At 40.4% G+C, this 15,801-nt stretch overlaps 1 protein-coding gene across 45 annotated transcripts in view; it reads left to right on the forward strand.

The window, feature by feature from the left end:
* The window catches only part of LOC112912050 (myomegalin-like), a 224,455-nt gene that overhangs the window by 77,130 nt on the left and 131,524 nt on the right, over positions 1 to 15,801 (forward strand). For all 45 annotated transcript variants that reach the window (XR_012003055.1, XR_012003056.1, XM_072766730.1 and 42 more), the window contains exon 4: positions 8,659 to 8,769. Coding sequence is in view for 43 of the 45 variants with exons in the window: in XM_072766730.1 (XP_072622831.1) it covers positions 8,659 to 8,769 (111 nt within the window). In the remaining 2 variants the exon portion in view is untranslated. The remainder of the gene's footprint in view (positions 1 to 8,658; positions 8,770 to 15,801) is intronic.

Below are 15,801 nucleotides of genomic sequence, written 5' to 3' on the forward strand. Positions count from 1 at the left end.
AGTTAGAAAAGTTATAGGTTAAATAAGCTATTGGGGAACATCCTCAGGTCCCGCTCATCTTTGCTGTTTTTGTCTTGGAAATATGATGTCCTTTTTGCTCATTAATCTCCTCCTTACCTTTCTGTAAAGGCAGCCAGAATTCTGTTAGGGCAGGTCGACTTTTAGGGCTCTACTATCAGAGAGCTAGTGATGTGTTCTGAGGTTTCTTCAAAAAGTTATAGCTTTCTCACTAGTGTTACCTTTGGTAGTATTGTTTCTATGAGAAAATATGCTTCACATATGGAATCTCAGGATAGGTAAATATCTTCATCTTTTTAAAGATTTTATATATTTATTCATGAGATACACGGAGAGAGAGGCAGAGACATAGGTAGAGGGAGAAGCAGGCTCCCTGCAGGATCCCATAAGATCATGACCAATGTGGGCCTGGATCCCTGGACCCCAGGGTCATGCCCTGAGCTGAAGGCAGATGCTTAACCACTGAGCCACTCAGGTGTCCCTCAGATCTTTAAAGTCCTCTAGAGCTCACTTCTAGCTTATGTGTGAAGAATTTTAACAAAATCCCTGACAAGTAGTCTTTTGGTTCCAGTTGTGTCTCTTTTGTGACAGGAAATATACTGTCCCTTGTAATGTAAGTGCTCAATAAATATTTAATGAATGAATGGATGGATGGAGTGTGACAATGAGTTCATTACATCCAACTCTGCTAGAGAATTTATCCTCCTATCTAGTTCATAGCTGCCCCCTGTAATTCCTAGTTTCATTCCCTTTGAAGCAATCCTTAAAAATTAAGACTTATTGCATAAACAACAGGAATGTACAAAGAAAAATAAAATCCTTGTACCCAATATCTAAACGTTTTTATAAATTCATTTACTTATTTGAAAAAGAGAGAGAAAGGGAAAGTGTAAGAACAGGGTCAGAGGAAGACAATCTCAAGCAGACTCCCTGCTGAGCACAGAGTTCCATCTCATGACCCATAAGATCATGACCAGAGTCAAAACCAAGAGTTGGGAGCTTAATGGACTGAGCCACCCACATGCCTCCCACTATATCTAAATTTTTAACAAATATTATTTTCACTCTATTTGCCTTAGATTAAAAAAACAAATACAGTTGTAACCCTCTTAGCAGTCTACTCAGATCCCAGTCTCCTGGCTTAATTACTAATAAGTATCTTTCCCAAAGTTACACACTTAGAAAATAGCAGAGCTGGAAATTGAACCTAGATCTCTTTTGTTCAAAAGCTATTGCTCTTTCCATAATGCCATGCTATTCCACTTGAATAAATATGCATAATAGTGATAATATTTATTGCCTATTTATAAATGGATTAAGTGTCAAGGATTACATAAAACACTATTCTCCTGTTCCTGTTTACCGTATTAAGTGACTTAAGAATAATTTTATTTTCGTGAAATGTAGATATGAATTATCATAGATATCAAATTAACAGAGTTTAGTTGCAGAAGTATTATATATGAAAAGAATGTCAATTAAGATGATTAATCATTTTTAGTGGAGTGGAACTTTATTTTTAGGAGAGAGATTGGTGAGACATTAGTATGTTTTCAACTGTTTCCATTATGAGAGCAATCTGGGGGGTCTGAAATGATTAAGCAAATGTGAAGCTGAGTTTTTTTTTTTTAAAAGGAGACTTGACAGTTGGTTATGTTAATGGGGCATGACATACAACAGCTGGCTTGTAATCCTCCTACTATTGTTGGCAATGATTGAGTCCTTATTAAAGTCTTATTTCCAGCCTGAACTAATACATTAAGAAGCAGTGGGAAGATGAAATAAAAAAAAAAGAAAAAAGAAAAACAGGGGAGAGCCATTAATGTTTGAAAAAAGTATTTTGAGAGAAGAGTAAAGGTTTTCCATGTTCTATGTAAAAAAGGAAGAACAAAGACAGATGCCCTCTTGCTTGTTCAGGAACCTGCAGTGTCTATTTATTTCCCCAGCAATGCAGAGTTTATAAAACCATATGGACCAGGCGCTAACCCGCAAGAGGCCCAATTTAGTAGGTCTAGCACGTGGCCCAGGCATGCACACTTTTGTGTGTTAAAGCTACAAAAAGCCAAGTAAAACAAAACAGAAGCAACAACCAACAAAGCAATCTTCCCAGCAAGCAGCTCCTGGCCCTCTTCCATTGGCCTTTCTTCACTTGTTCAAATCCAGAGCCAGGACGTTCCTGTAGGAACAGACTCAGGCTCCTTACCCTGACTTTTAAGATCTTCTTCCTAAAGTGGTTGTGAACTTCCTTTCCTTTCTCCCTCCGTGGCATGACATTATGGGCTCTTTGTTTCAGTCTAGTTGGCCCTCTGCACTTTTGCTTCTGTTCTACCTGCCTGGATTGCCTTACATCCTCCCCTGAGCCTAGCCAAACCTGATTCATCCTTTCAGGAGAGCTAAAATGCCAGCTCTCTGTGGGACCTTCTCTCATAACCTCTCTCCCCTATTTCCTATAGTGTTTACTATTTGCATAGTTCATATGGTCCTTTGATAGCGATTTGCATTCCCCATTGCTCAGAACTCTTATTCAAAGCCTGGATTCTATCTTGTATATTGAAGTTAAATTGTTAGAAAAGTTTATGTAATTACAAAATTAACATTTTATAAAGAGGAATGCCTTTAGATAAGCTTTTCATCCTGAAACACCTGGGTAATCTTGTATGCAGATTGAGTTCTATTAGAATTAAATCCAGGGGGGCCCTGGGTGGCTCAGTTGGTTAAGCATCTGAGTCTTGTTTTCATGGTGGTGAGATCTCCATGCTCAGCATGTAGTCTACTTGGGATTCTCTCTTTCCCTCTGCCTCCCTCTCTGCCCCTCTCCTCTGTCATATGAGCACTCATGTGCTTGCTCTCTCTCACTCGAATAAATAAAAACTTTTTTAAAACAAAGCATTAAATCCAGAGAGGTCAAAGTTGGCAGGTTAATTATTCATCAATTCTTTCTATTTTTTAAGATTTATTTATTTTAGGGAGTGAGAGAGAGCTTGCACAAGCAGAAGGAGGGAGGGGGACAAGGAGAAACCACGCTGAGGTCAGAGCTCCATCCCAAAACCCCAAGATTATGACTCATGACCTGAGCTGAAATCAAGAATCAGAGGCTTAATGGACTAAGCCATTCAGGAGCCCCTATTCATCAATTATTTTGTTCAACAAATATTTATTGAGCACTTACTGTATACCAGGCTGTTCTTGATACTAGTGATATAGCTGTGAACAAAACAGGAAAAATCTTGCCTTTCTTATGGAGTTCACATGCTAGTGGGCAGAGACAGACAAGAAACAAAATTAACAAGGAAATATAATATTTTAAACAATTAAAGTGTATAGAATTTAAAAAAATAACAATGAAGGGAGTGCTGGGGTGAGGTCTAGGGTGAGTTACACTTTTAAATAGGATGGTCACTTCCTTGTGGCAGTGGTGTTTGACCAAAGACCTAAAGAATGTGAGGAAGAGAATGAGCAGATATCTAGAGAGAGAGAGAGCATACCATACAGAAGGATCAGCAAGCCCCAAAACCCTAAGGAAGGAAGATGCTGGTTGTTTTTGGGAAGGAACAAAGTGAACCATGTGGCTGGAGCAAAGTGTGTAGGGGGAGAGTAGTAGGAAAAAGGGAAAAGACAGGGCATGGAGCCAGGCTCCAGATTCTGTAGGGCCTTGGGCCTTATAGGCTAATGAAACCTATCATTTCACTCTAAATTTGATGAAAAAACAGTGGGGGCTTACAGCAGAGGTGTAATCGGATGTGTTTTAAAGGGTCACTGTGGCTGCTGTGCTAAGAATACACACTATAGAGGAGCAAGGGTGGGAGCAGGGAGACCAGTTACAGGGGCTATTCAAATAATTTAATGGCATGATCAATCACAGTGTCTTGGGCCACAGTAGTAGAGGTGACAATGCTGTGGTAGTAGATGGATTCTCTCTATATAGAAAGTAGAAATATGATTTACAGACAGATGAGATGATGTGTATGAGAAAGAAGAGTCAAGAATAGCTCAAAAGGTTTTGGCCCAAACAACTGCAAATATTGAGTTGTTACCAATTGAAATGGGATCCACCAGGGAAGGAACATATGTGCTGAGAAAGATCAGGAGTTCTGTTTCAGATGCCGCAAGTATAACAAGTTTATATTCAAGTGGACATTTCTACTAGGTAGTTAGATACAGATTGGCCTTCAGGAGAGAGGTCTAGATGGGCAAATAAACTTAGAAATTTTCTACATTGACCATGCTAGCAAATACAGTCTCTTTGGAGCTATTAAAACAAACCTTTCCATATTATTGGAAAATTGTGAGAATAATATAAGCAAGCTAGCCCCTATCTAACATATCAGCAAAAAATAAAAAATATATGGAGCACTTACCTATTCATTAATTCAACAAATATTTAGGGACTGCTTCCTAAACTATGCAGTGAGAGTGCCAACATACCAAATATGCCTTGTCAGCCCTGAAAATACTCTAGTGTAGTTGAGGTGATTTTAAGCAGGCTGTGACTCCACAAGGGGATGAATGCCACTGGAGAGGGCTTCTTGGCTGTTGTGGGAACTGAAGGAATAGAGAAAGACGTATGAATTATTGACCCTTTCCTTGGGCAGCTCACAGACATAAACACACGAAAAGTTAAATAGCTCTAAAAGGTGAAAATAATCCCTCAAGATGACAGACAAGCAATGTCATGAGGCACCATATGAACACTTGCCAAATGTTGATATTTGCCTTAGGAGTTCAGAGGAGGGAGACATCTTTCTGGGCTGGGGTAACAGAGAAGATTTTGTTTGGTTGGGATTGGAACTTGGATTTGAAAAAAAGAGGCGGTGTTTCTCGAGGGGATGTGATAGCACTTTCCTTTATTCTAAGAGTGATGAGATGCCTGTGAAGGGTTTTATTTATTTATTTATTTTTTTATTTATTTATTTTTTTATTTATGATAGTCACAGAGAGAGAGAGAGAGAGGCAGAGACACAGGTGGAGGGAGAAGCAGGCTCCATGCACAGGGAGCCTGATGTGGGATTCGATCCCGGGTCTCCAGGATCGCGCCCTGGGCCAAAGGCAGGCGCCAAACCGCTGCGCCACCCAGGGATCCCTGTGAAGGGTTTTAAGTAAGGGAGATGTCAGGATAAGATTTGAATTTTGAAAACATTACTCTGGCTATAATATGGAGAACAGATGGCTGGAGTAAAGTCTGGCAGACGGGACAGACTGTTGCAAAAGTCTTTGCTATGAGAATGGAGCATTCAAGTTGAGCTACCTAGCAAAGAGTGGGATATGTTGGGCTAGATCTTGGGGGAGAGGACTCAGGTGAAGGTTTGGGGTTGGGGGTTGTTTGGGAGGCTGTAGTGATAACCCTAAAAGTGGATAAAATCCCTGAAGGAGAAAGTATGGAGAAAAAAAAAAAAAAACATCAGAAGGGGAAGAAATAACTGTTGTTTAAGTACTCACTTTAGGGAACTGGCAAAAAAAAAAAAAAAAAAAACCACACAGAAAAAAGGCCAGAGAGATAGAAAAGCAAGGTATCACTGGGCATAAGATGAAACAGGCATTTATGTGCAGAAAGTTGGGTAAGAATCCCTGCATTCATCTGCAATTTTACTTTCCATGAACTTTATTAAACTATCTTATGTGACAAAGGAATCTAAGTAGACATCGAAATCATGATTAAACACTAATCTGGAATCTGGCAGCCTGGTTCCCCTTGTGCAAAATGGTAGTAGATAGATAAGTAGATAATAAGTAGGTTATTTCCTCTAGGAGCTTAGATGAGAAAAGGGCCTTGAAAATCACCTACTTTCCAACCACTTCATTTTATAAATGAGGACACTTAGGCCTCTGGAGAAGTGCATTTCCAAGGTCATACAGCCATTTAGTAACAGAGCTCAGACCAGAAAAGGATCTTCTGAGTTTTTATTTAGACTTTGATCTTTCTCAATATCTCTAAGCCTAAATAACACTCTTGTTCTAAGAGCTCAGATTTAATGAAAAGAGCGAAATGAATTTTAAATTTTTTTTAGAAACGAGGAATATTTTGTCTTAAGTTACATCAATGGGAAGAAATGTGTTGCCCACTTCCAATCCAAATCTATTTGGGAGAATGCTCAGTTCTAATTATGCCCTCCTGAGGCTACTTTATTCACTGAAACTTTTTTTATCTTTCAAAGGGCAGTGCAAGTGCAACTCTTATTGAGGTTTGTTCTCATTGTTCCAGTAAGAATTAATCATTCTTTCTTCTGGATTCCCATAGACGCAGTGTTTTTCAAACTTCAGTATGAAACCTATTAGTGGGTCATGAAATCAACTCAGCAGGTCACTCCTAGGAAGAAAAATAGAATAGAAAAACACCAAGAGTACATCACACAAAGTGATGGTAACATTACTCTGTGAAACTTTTAACTTCAGTTACGTGTGTATGTGTGTGTGTGTGTGCATCCCGGATTGCAGTATAAAATGTAAAAAGTTGAGTAATACAAGCTTGGAGGATTCTAGTGTCAAACATATCCCTACACCTATCTAGCCACCCAGCTCTTTGAGAGTTGTGACTATCTTCATCTTTTGTATCTGTCATGCCCAACATACTACCTGGTGGATACTCAGGAGATATTGATTAGAATTACTATGAAGAATTAAGATAGGGAATCCCTGGGTGGTTCAGTGGTTTGGCTCCTGCCTTTGGCCCAGGGCATGATCCTGGAGTCCCAGGATCAAGTCCCACATCAGGCTCCCTGCATGAAGCCTGCTTCTCCCTCTGCCTGTGTCTCTGCCTCTCTCTCTCTCTCTCTCTCTCTCTTTCTCTGTGTGTGTGTGTGTTTCTTTCATGAATAAATAAATAAAAATCTTAAAAAGAAGATAGGATTAGAAGAATGAAGAGCAGTCAGGTTAGGGAAGAAGTGAGAACTTGATTTAAGTATAAAGTATATATATACTTGATTTAAGTATAAAGGTTTTAGGGGTGCCTGGGTGACTCAGTGGTTGAGCATCTGCCTTTGGCTCAGGTTGTGATCCCAGGGTCCTGGGATCGAGGCCCACATCAGGCTTCTGCTTCTCTCTCTGTCTCTCATGAATAAATAAATAAAATCTTAAAAAAAAAAGTACAAAGGTTTCAGTTTCCTTTAGTTGTTAATATTATTTTTTTTCAACCTGGTATTACTGGAACTAAGAACCCATGTTTCATATCTGTGCTGTGGTATAGTCTCCCAGTCACCTTCAATGTCCTGTGTGATGTGGTATAAATAATACTTCCTGCTAATGTTGCAGCTGTCATTCAAGGATCTTAAATTGCTTTATGAGCAGGATCTGGTGATGAGTGCCTGGCTTCACTTGGCAGGTGCCAGAGCTAAGAACCAGTGACTCGCTGAAATCTCTGGGCTCCAGACTGACGCCTCCCTCCCTCCCCCCTTCTCTCTCCCCTCAGCCTTCTCTTTCCCTCATCCCTTAGAGGAAGGAGCCTTTGACCCTGCCTCTTTGTGAGCTTGTCCTACCGGTAAACAGTTTGCAAGGATTCAGGAACTAGATTTACCCTTTCTTTGGGGGTGGCTCTGGTGTCTATGGGGGTGGGAGGCATATGGTAGTAAAGGCTATGTATTTAACTGCTTCAGGACTTGAAAAGTCCAGGGAGGAAAATTGGGAAGGAACCTATCAGAGGTGAGTTCTAGATCATCAAAGGAAATTGGAGAACCCTCCTGTTAATAGGTCGTCAAGATTTGCACCTGACAGAAAGGGATATTTGATGTGTGGTCCCCATTTTGTGTGCATATGCTCTTACCTGTAGCAACCTGTTTATTGCTTTTGGCCACACTCCTTTGGTTTTTGTTTGCCTATTTTTTTAAAATTTATTTTATTTTAAAGATTTTATTTATTTGTTCATGAGAGACACACAGAGAGAGGCAGAAACACAGGCAGAGGGAGAAGCAGTCTCCATGCAGGGAGCCTGACATGGGATTCCATCCCGGGTCTCCAGGATCATGCCCTGGGCTGAAGGCCACGCTAAACCACTGACCGGGCAGCTCGCCTATTTTTTTTTGAATAAACTCTATCCCCATTGTGGGGCTGAAACTCAGGATCCTGAGATCAAGAGTCAAATCCTCTACCGACTGAGCCAGCTAGGTGTTCCTGCCCGTCCTTTGGATTTTATTGTGCACATCAGCCACCAGAAACTGAAGTGCTCACTCACACACAGCCCTGCATTTGATTTTGTGCAAGGCCACTATCACCTTGAAGTACTCCCATTCCCCATTTCCTGGAAGCTTCCAGGGGGCCGTTCTTTCTCTTTTCCAAGAAACTGTTAACTGTCTACAGTTGGGCCTGAGAGGCTTGGGGAGGGTGACAGCCAAGTCCTGGCTTGGAGTCGGGTTACACCACTTGTGTCTGAGTTCACGCAGCATGTTCCTCTGTCAGGGATTCCGCAAATATCTCCCGGAGGTAAAAAAGGAAAGTGCGCTGCGCTCCAGCACCCAGAGCAGCGAGCCCGGTCCCAGGTCCCCGAGAAAGCCCCAGCCACCGGGATCATGTCGCCATAGCCTCAGCAGCGTCCCAGCGGCTCACTTGATGCCGCGCTGCAGCCGCACTATGTACCTAGGGTGAGGGGCGACTGGGCATGCTGCTCCCCATGGGCTGCCCACCATGTCTAATGGATATCGCACTCTGTCCCAGCATCTCAATGACCTGAAGAAGGAGAACTTCAGCCTCAAGCTGCGCATCTATTTCCTGGAGGAACGCATGCAGCAGAAGTATGAGGCCAGCCGGGAGGACATCTACAAGCGGGTGAGTGCAGGCGCTGCGCGCTGTCAGGGGCCGGAGGCTGGTGGCCCACCCACTGGTCTCCAGGCCCTTCCACCCTGCCCTCCGGAGGTGCTGACTAGGGAGGGTGGCGGCTTCCAAGCCAGGTGACCATGGACAAGCCCATCTCACCTCTCCTGTGTCTGTCTTGTACCTTTCTTGTGTATAAAGACAGAGGGGGCTGGATTCAGTCTCAGGCTCTCAAACTCTGCTCTGGAACTGCTCAGAACGATCATGTTTAGGGACCGGTTTAAAATGTGGATTCCCTGCCTTTACCCCCAGGGATTCTGATTTAGTACTGCAAGGCAAGGGGAGCTGGAAAATTTGCATTTTCTTAGAGTTTATTTTTTAGTAATGGGGCTGGATCTCAGGACTCCAAGAGGCGCAGGTTCTTATGACTACTCCCGCCAGGTGCCTCCTGGAAATTTGCATTTTTAAAAGCCCCAGAGGTGAGTGTGAAGCAGGTAATTTCCAGAGCATAGGTTTCAGCTAGAGAAGGGCCCCCTCTAGCTCTATTTCAGTGGAGGCAGAGAAGGAACAGATGGAGCAAAGGGCAGGGACTGAGCATGGTTCTGTTCCCTGAGAAATCCGTGTTTGGTTTTGAAGATGATTTTATGCAGACAGTGTTTAAAGACCCAATCTTAGGCATTTTCAGGCTTTTAGAACTAGTTCACCTAAGAATGAAGAAAAGAGTGCTGATGGCAAGAGGGGTGGGGGGCGGGTAGCACTTCTCTGAAAGAGAGAGCTGTCTTGGTTGATGGGTGAGTGATTGGGGTGGGGAAGGAAGAGGGAAGGGTTTGGCTGAGGGAAGGGTGAGATGAGACAGCACCTTGGTAAGAGGACACAAAACTTTAGGATGAAGCTTCTTTCCTAACCGGTTACCACAGCATTCTTAGTGTTTCCTCAGCCTTCTTAGTGTCTGGGCAAACTCTAAAGTGGCCCAAGTGACCTGGAGCTGGTGGCCTCTGATTTTTTTTTTTTTTTTTTCAGAGCTTCTAAATCTCCAGCTGTTTACACCAGAAGACTATACAAATATTATCATTGTCTATGTGCCCTGTCCTGTCGAGAAGGTTGGGAAGCTTTTGTAGGCTGCTAGATAATAGGTTGGATCAGAGGAATAACTGGTGTCTTTGAAACCCATTTATTTGGTAAATTCAATTAATGTGGTCAGCTAAATCTGGGAGGTTTAGCCCTGTTTTCTTCCTGAAATTGGTCCAGACTCACTTATCATCTCTTCTGTGGCTATAGAGTGAGCAGGCCTGAATGGAATTGCTGGGGGTCAAGGTCAAGGATGAGAATTGGTAATGCCGAGAGATTGAGGGTGGGATGAATGGCAGTCTTTGCCTCAGGGTAGGAATAGTGAATAGATTTGTTCATTGTGCAGAGGGAGGAACATTTTTCATTAACTGTCTCCAAAACAGGGCAGAAGGAAGGGGCAGTGTCTTAGATAATTTATTTAAAGGAAAGGGGTTTTTTTTCCTTGCTTAAATCAACTGCTTAAGTCTTTTGGTCTCACCTTCTGCTCTGCACTGACTAACAAGACAGTCCTCAGGAACATTTTGGGTGGGGTGTGGGAGGGTACAGTTACTCTCCTAGAGGAGTGTGGTTAAGAAGATTCTAGAGGGGTGGGGTGGAGTGTAGTCACAGGACATTGTCACATGCAGAGGTGCTAACCCTTTTATTAGCTCAGTATTGCCAGTAAGCCCTATCTCTTCCTCGTACCAAGTAGTCAGGCACCTACTGATAATCATATGATTTAAGGAATCTCAAAATACTGTATCCCCTCCTTTCCCTTTTTTACCATCATACACTCATCTCATCTAGCTGTTATTCAGGAAGCACTGAAGTTTTAAGTTAAAATGTTCTTTATATTTGGGAAGCAAAACACATAAAGCCATCATCAATCATTAATATCATAGTTGAAATTAGTTTATCACACTATATATTGATGAGGGATTTATAGAAACAAGGGCATTTCTATTTTGATGGAAGGCTTCACCCCAGCTGGAGCCCTGGACAACTGGGGGACCTAGGCAAGTTAACATTTCTGAGTCTGTGACAGCCCCTGTAGAACTGGCACTAATAATACTGCACAACTCCATAGGCACTGAAGATTATTTGTTGAGTATGAATAAATAGAAGCCATAAAAATTAAACAAGAAAACATAGCACCTTGTGAACTTCATAGCTTCATAAGTATATGAAGGGGAAGTAGTTATATACATTTACTGGTAGTAACAGTTATTATGAGTTTTAAACTGAGAAAGAGAAAAAATAAATAAATAAATAAATAAAATGAGAAAGAGGTTTGGCTCTTTTATCCTCACCCTCAGATATTCCCATGAATATGCCTTACGTTCCTTCTTGGTCACACTGAGATTCCACAAAGTTAGGACAATGAATTAGAAGCAATGTGGGTAAAGAGACATGCAGGATGACATACAGTGCATCACACAGTAAGTCAGGTGGTTCAGATATGAATTTAGAGCCCTATTTTGTGACCAAACTTAGCTTGATATTTCTTTAGCAGTGGAAGGACACTTATAGTGTCCATATAGTAAAAACATTAAACCATACCCAGCTGAGTCAGAATCCACACTAACTTGGGTGCTGGATGCATGGTTCTTTAAATAAACCCAATGTTCGTGAAACATATGTAATGTAAGTCTCCTGTGAATAGTAATTATTTTATCATTTCACATATTTTTGGTACAGCAGACTTGTTGAGATATTTTACTAAAAAGTGAAATATTACTGTCATAATGAGAGACAATCAAGCATTTCACCATGACAACTGTAGGCAAGGGAAATATGAGAAACTTCAGGAGAAAAAGACTTGTGGGAGCTTCAATCTTCCTGTCTCCATGTGGCAAGTCCTCAGTTAGGTAGTTAAGTGAGGGAGAGACTAAAATAGATATAATCCTTAATTGTAATGGCAGCTACAAGGATGTTTAATTATATGAGAAGTTGTAAAAGAGAACTATGTGCAAAACTAGAGAAATCACCTTCAAAGCAAGTAAATTTAGCACAGGAGTTAAGGGTTTCTCTTCGAGCTGTTCAGAGAAGTCAGAAATAATCTTAAAACTCGTACTACTTATGGATTAATAAAATAGTATTAAATTATTCATAAAAATCGGTTCTATGAGATGGAGGCTCTTCTGTTGAGTGTTATCCTTTAAACTTCAATTTCTGTAAGCAATTTTAAAAGAAACCACATGGGAAGAGGCTGCTTACCTTCAACACAAATAAAATAGGGAATATTTAGGTACCACTGCCCCCTCTTGGTAGCAAATATTAATTGTAGGTTCAGCTTTTGTGGGAAGCCAGTTTTGAGGGTCTAAAGCAGGGAAAGGAGAAACCACTGCAGGGCTTATAGCTCCTGATTCTGGAGCAGTTAGGTGAGAAAATGCTGTAAGTGGTCCACAGCTGAGTATGGCCCACTCTTGGGGAGACTGGCTTGTGAGCATTTCTGGACTGCAGCTGTTCTGGTAAATAATTGGGTGGCAACTTGGCTGACTTCCTGGTTGTTGTTGATTATCTAATCCTGCATCTTCTCATGATAGCTGAGTGTGCTGCCACTGGAAATATGCCCAACCCTGGAATTTATGAAATCCACTGCTGTGTGGTAAACATCCAGTCCCCATACAGCACACAAAACCATCAGCTGTGTTTTGCCCCATGATGACTACTTACATGTTAAACTTCTGTGAATTTATTATTACCCAAGGTTTTTTTAAAAAATGTTTTTATTTAATTTAATTTAATTTAATTTATTTTATTTTATTTTATTTTATTTTATTTTATTTTATTTTATTTTAGAGAGAGCAAGTAGGTAGAGGTGCAGAGAGAATCTTTAAGCAGACTCCCCTGCTGACTGGGGAGTCCAATGTGGGGCTTGATCTCATGATTCATGAGATCACGACCTGAGCTGAAACCAACAGTTGGATACTTAACCAACTGAGCCATGCAGGTGCCTCCCTAAGTTTTGTTTTAAAAAAAATTTAAGGTTTCCTGTTAAGAATGGAAATTTAGAATCTGACAGGGCCAGATCCAATAACAAAACCATCACTAAAAACTGAATGCTGTCATCCTGGACCAGGTAGAGTCAATGTTTAGATATGACATTATCCATATTAGAAGGTTAAAGTGGTTTTGGCCTTTAGACAGGAGTTGAAAGTTGTATTTCATTGTGTGTTGCCCTTACACTGCCTGACTTCCTTGAACCGTGCTTTCTTACCTTTGAGATTGGATGGTATTTCTCCTGAGCAAACTTTGAAGCTTATACATAGCATAATTCTGTAACAGGTTTTTAAAATCATGATAAATGGCCTATTAACTTTGCTTGCCTCCTGAATTTTCATCATTTCTACTATTCTGTGATCACTGGGCATAGTAGTTAAGAGATGAACTCAGTAGACCTGAGACAGAATCTTGGTTCTATCACTTGCTACCTGCATTAATTTGGGAAAATACTATAATTTCTCTGAGCTGAAGTGGGCATTATAATAGTACCTATCTTATAGGATCTGAGGGAGGATTAAATTAGCCAATTAATTAAAATCAGTACATATATATAGTAAGCCCTGAAGAAATATTTGCCATTATTGTGACAAGTTGAAAGACGACAACATTATCCAGATAAGTCTAATTATTGGATAAGTCCAATCGATTTTTATGTTAAGTCAGTTTTTCTCCTCAGCAATGGATTTGGGACCATTTGTCCCAATTCTCCATTTTAGTTTGACCATAAATAAATAACATAATATAATCGAAGTGTCCCTATTGCAACAAGTCTACTGTCATCCTCAAATACAAATGTTCCTTCAAAGAGAATAAATAAGAAAGGCTAGGTTTGTTAAATTTGTTTTTTAAAATAAAATATTTTATTTAATAATAGTACAAAGTCCTTTACTTTCACAAAAATTAATTGACTATGATTGGTTGTAATTCAAAAATGTTTATCATCTTGATTTAATACTTTGTAATATATCTTGATCTGTTTCTTAATTCATTTTTTTAAAGATTTATTTATTGATTTTAGAGAGAGAGTGGGGGTGGGGGTGGGGGCAGAGGGAGAGGGAGAATCTCAACCAGACTCCACACTGAGCGCAGAGCCTAATGTGGGTAGGCCTCAATCACATGACCCTGAGATCACAACCCAAGCCAAAACCAAGAGTTGGACGCTTAACTGACTGCACCACCCAGGACCCCCTTATTTTTCTGTTTTTTAAGAACTTTTTAAAAAACTGAGATATAGTTGACATATAACAGTATATTCATTTCAGATGTACAACATAATGATTTGATATATGCATATATTGCAACAATGATCACCACAATAAGTCTAGTTAATATCTATTACCACACATGGTTGCTAAAATATTTTTTTCTTGTGATGAGAGATTTTAAGATCTATTCTCTTTGTTAAATTTCTTTTTGGTTTACTGACTGATTTTCTTTAGTCCTAGCCTGAGTTTTTTCGGCTTTGGGCAATGTGATGAGTAACAGTCTAAACAGTCTACGTGCAGCCTTACTGTGCTAAGCAGCCAAAAGTTCAGTGAAGTCCCAAGAAACTCCTTTGGGCTATACAATTTAGGAACTTTGAACCAATCTATTACAGCAAGACTAATATCTTTGAGGGATATCAAAATGTAGGTACACAACTCTTGGACTCAATCAGAAGACCTGAATTCTGAATCTATATAGTCCTTGCTACATGTCCTTGGCCATGCCCGTAACTTCTTTGAGCCTTTGTTTCCTAAAATAGAGGCCTGAATTCCTGCCCTGCCCTCCTCCCCATATGCAAATATGTTTTAATGTGTTAGATGTTAAGTCAGTATAAAGGACTACCATCCTGCACACCTGGAGACATATGCTAGAACATGGATGCACCTTCTCAGGTTATTGCCTAAAGTGATCATGCAGTTGCTATTGTGCAGCGAATGGTTTTCTTCCTATATTTAACAGAGTGGGCTCCTGTTTTCTTTTTATAGTTTAGTAAACCTTTAAAACCTTGTTTAGTTAGCTGCTAAGGCTTTTATCTCCCTCTATGTTTTATTTACATCAAGTCTAGGAAATGTGTATAATAGGGAAGGGAGAAATAGAAGTAAAGATAAGAGAAATCAGGATGACTTTGTTCAAACTATTTTTTATTTCATTATTTTTTGCTTTAAAGATGTTATTTATTTGAAAGTGAGAAAGAGAGAGCGAGAGCCAGCATGAGCAGAGAGGGAGAAGCAGATTCCTTGATGAACAGGGACTTGATCTCAGGACCCTGGCATCATGACCCGAGCTTAAGGCACATGCTTAACTAACTGAGCCACATAGGAACCTGGCCAAACTATTTTTAAATAGTTTTCTGGAGGGACGCCTGCGCGGCTCAGTGGTTGAGCATCTGCCTTTGGTTCAGGTTGTAATCCCGGGGTCCTGGGATCAAGTCCCGCATTGGGCTCCTCTCAGGGAGCCTGCTTCTCCCTCTGCCTATGTCTCTGCCTCTCTGTGTATCTCTCATGAATAAATAAATAAAATCTTTAAATAAACAAATAGTTCTCTGGAAGCCTGGTGTGAACATAGCCCATGTGTGCCCGTGTCTATATACATTGTATGTATGATTCCTCATTCTCTGCATTCTGAGGTCTATGACGGTACTCTTATCTATTTGCTCTTCTTTTTGAGAGTAGAAGTAGGTAGAAAGTACAGAGACTTCATCATTAAATAGTTGTAACTGGCATTTGTGTTCTTAGTTTAAAAAATGTTTAATCTTCACAGCTATTAGGGTAACTGCTATAAAAACAAAACAAAGAAATAAACTGGAAAATAACATATGTTGGCCAGGGTGTGGAAAACTGTAACACTGTGTATACCCAAGAAGCTCCTCTGGAAAATAGCATGATGATTCCTAAAAAAATGAAACAGAATTGTTATATGATCCAGCAAGTACACTTCTAGGTATAGACCTGAAAGAAGAGAAAGCAGGGACTCAACCAGATATTTTTTTCACCCATGTTCATAGCAACG

This window comes from Vulpes vulpes, chromosome 8 (assembly GCF_048418805.1).
Source record: "Vulpes vulpes isolate BD-2025 chromosome 8, VulVul3, whole genome shotgun sequence".
In the NCBI taxonomy this organism is placed as follows: Eukaryota; Metazoa; Chordata; class Mammalia; order Carnivora; family Canidae; genus Vulpes; species Vulpes vulpes.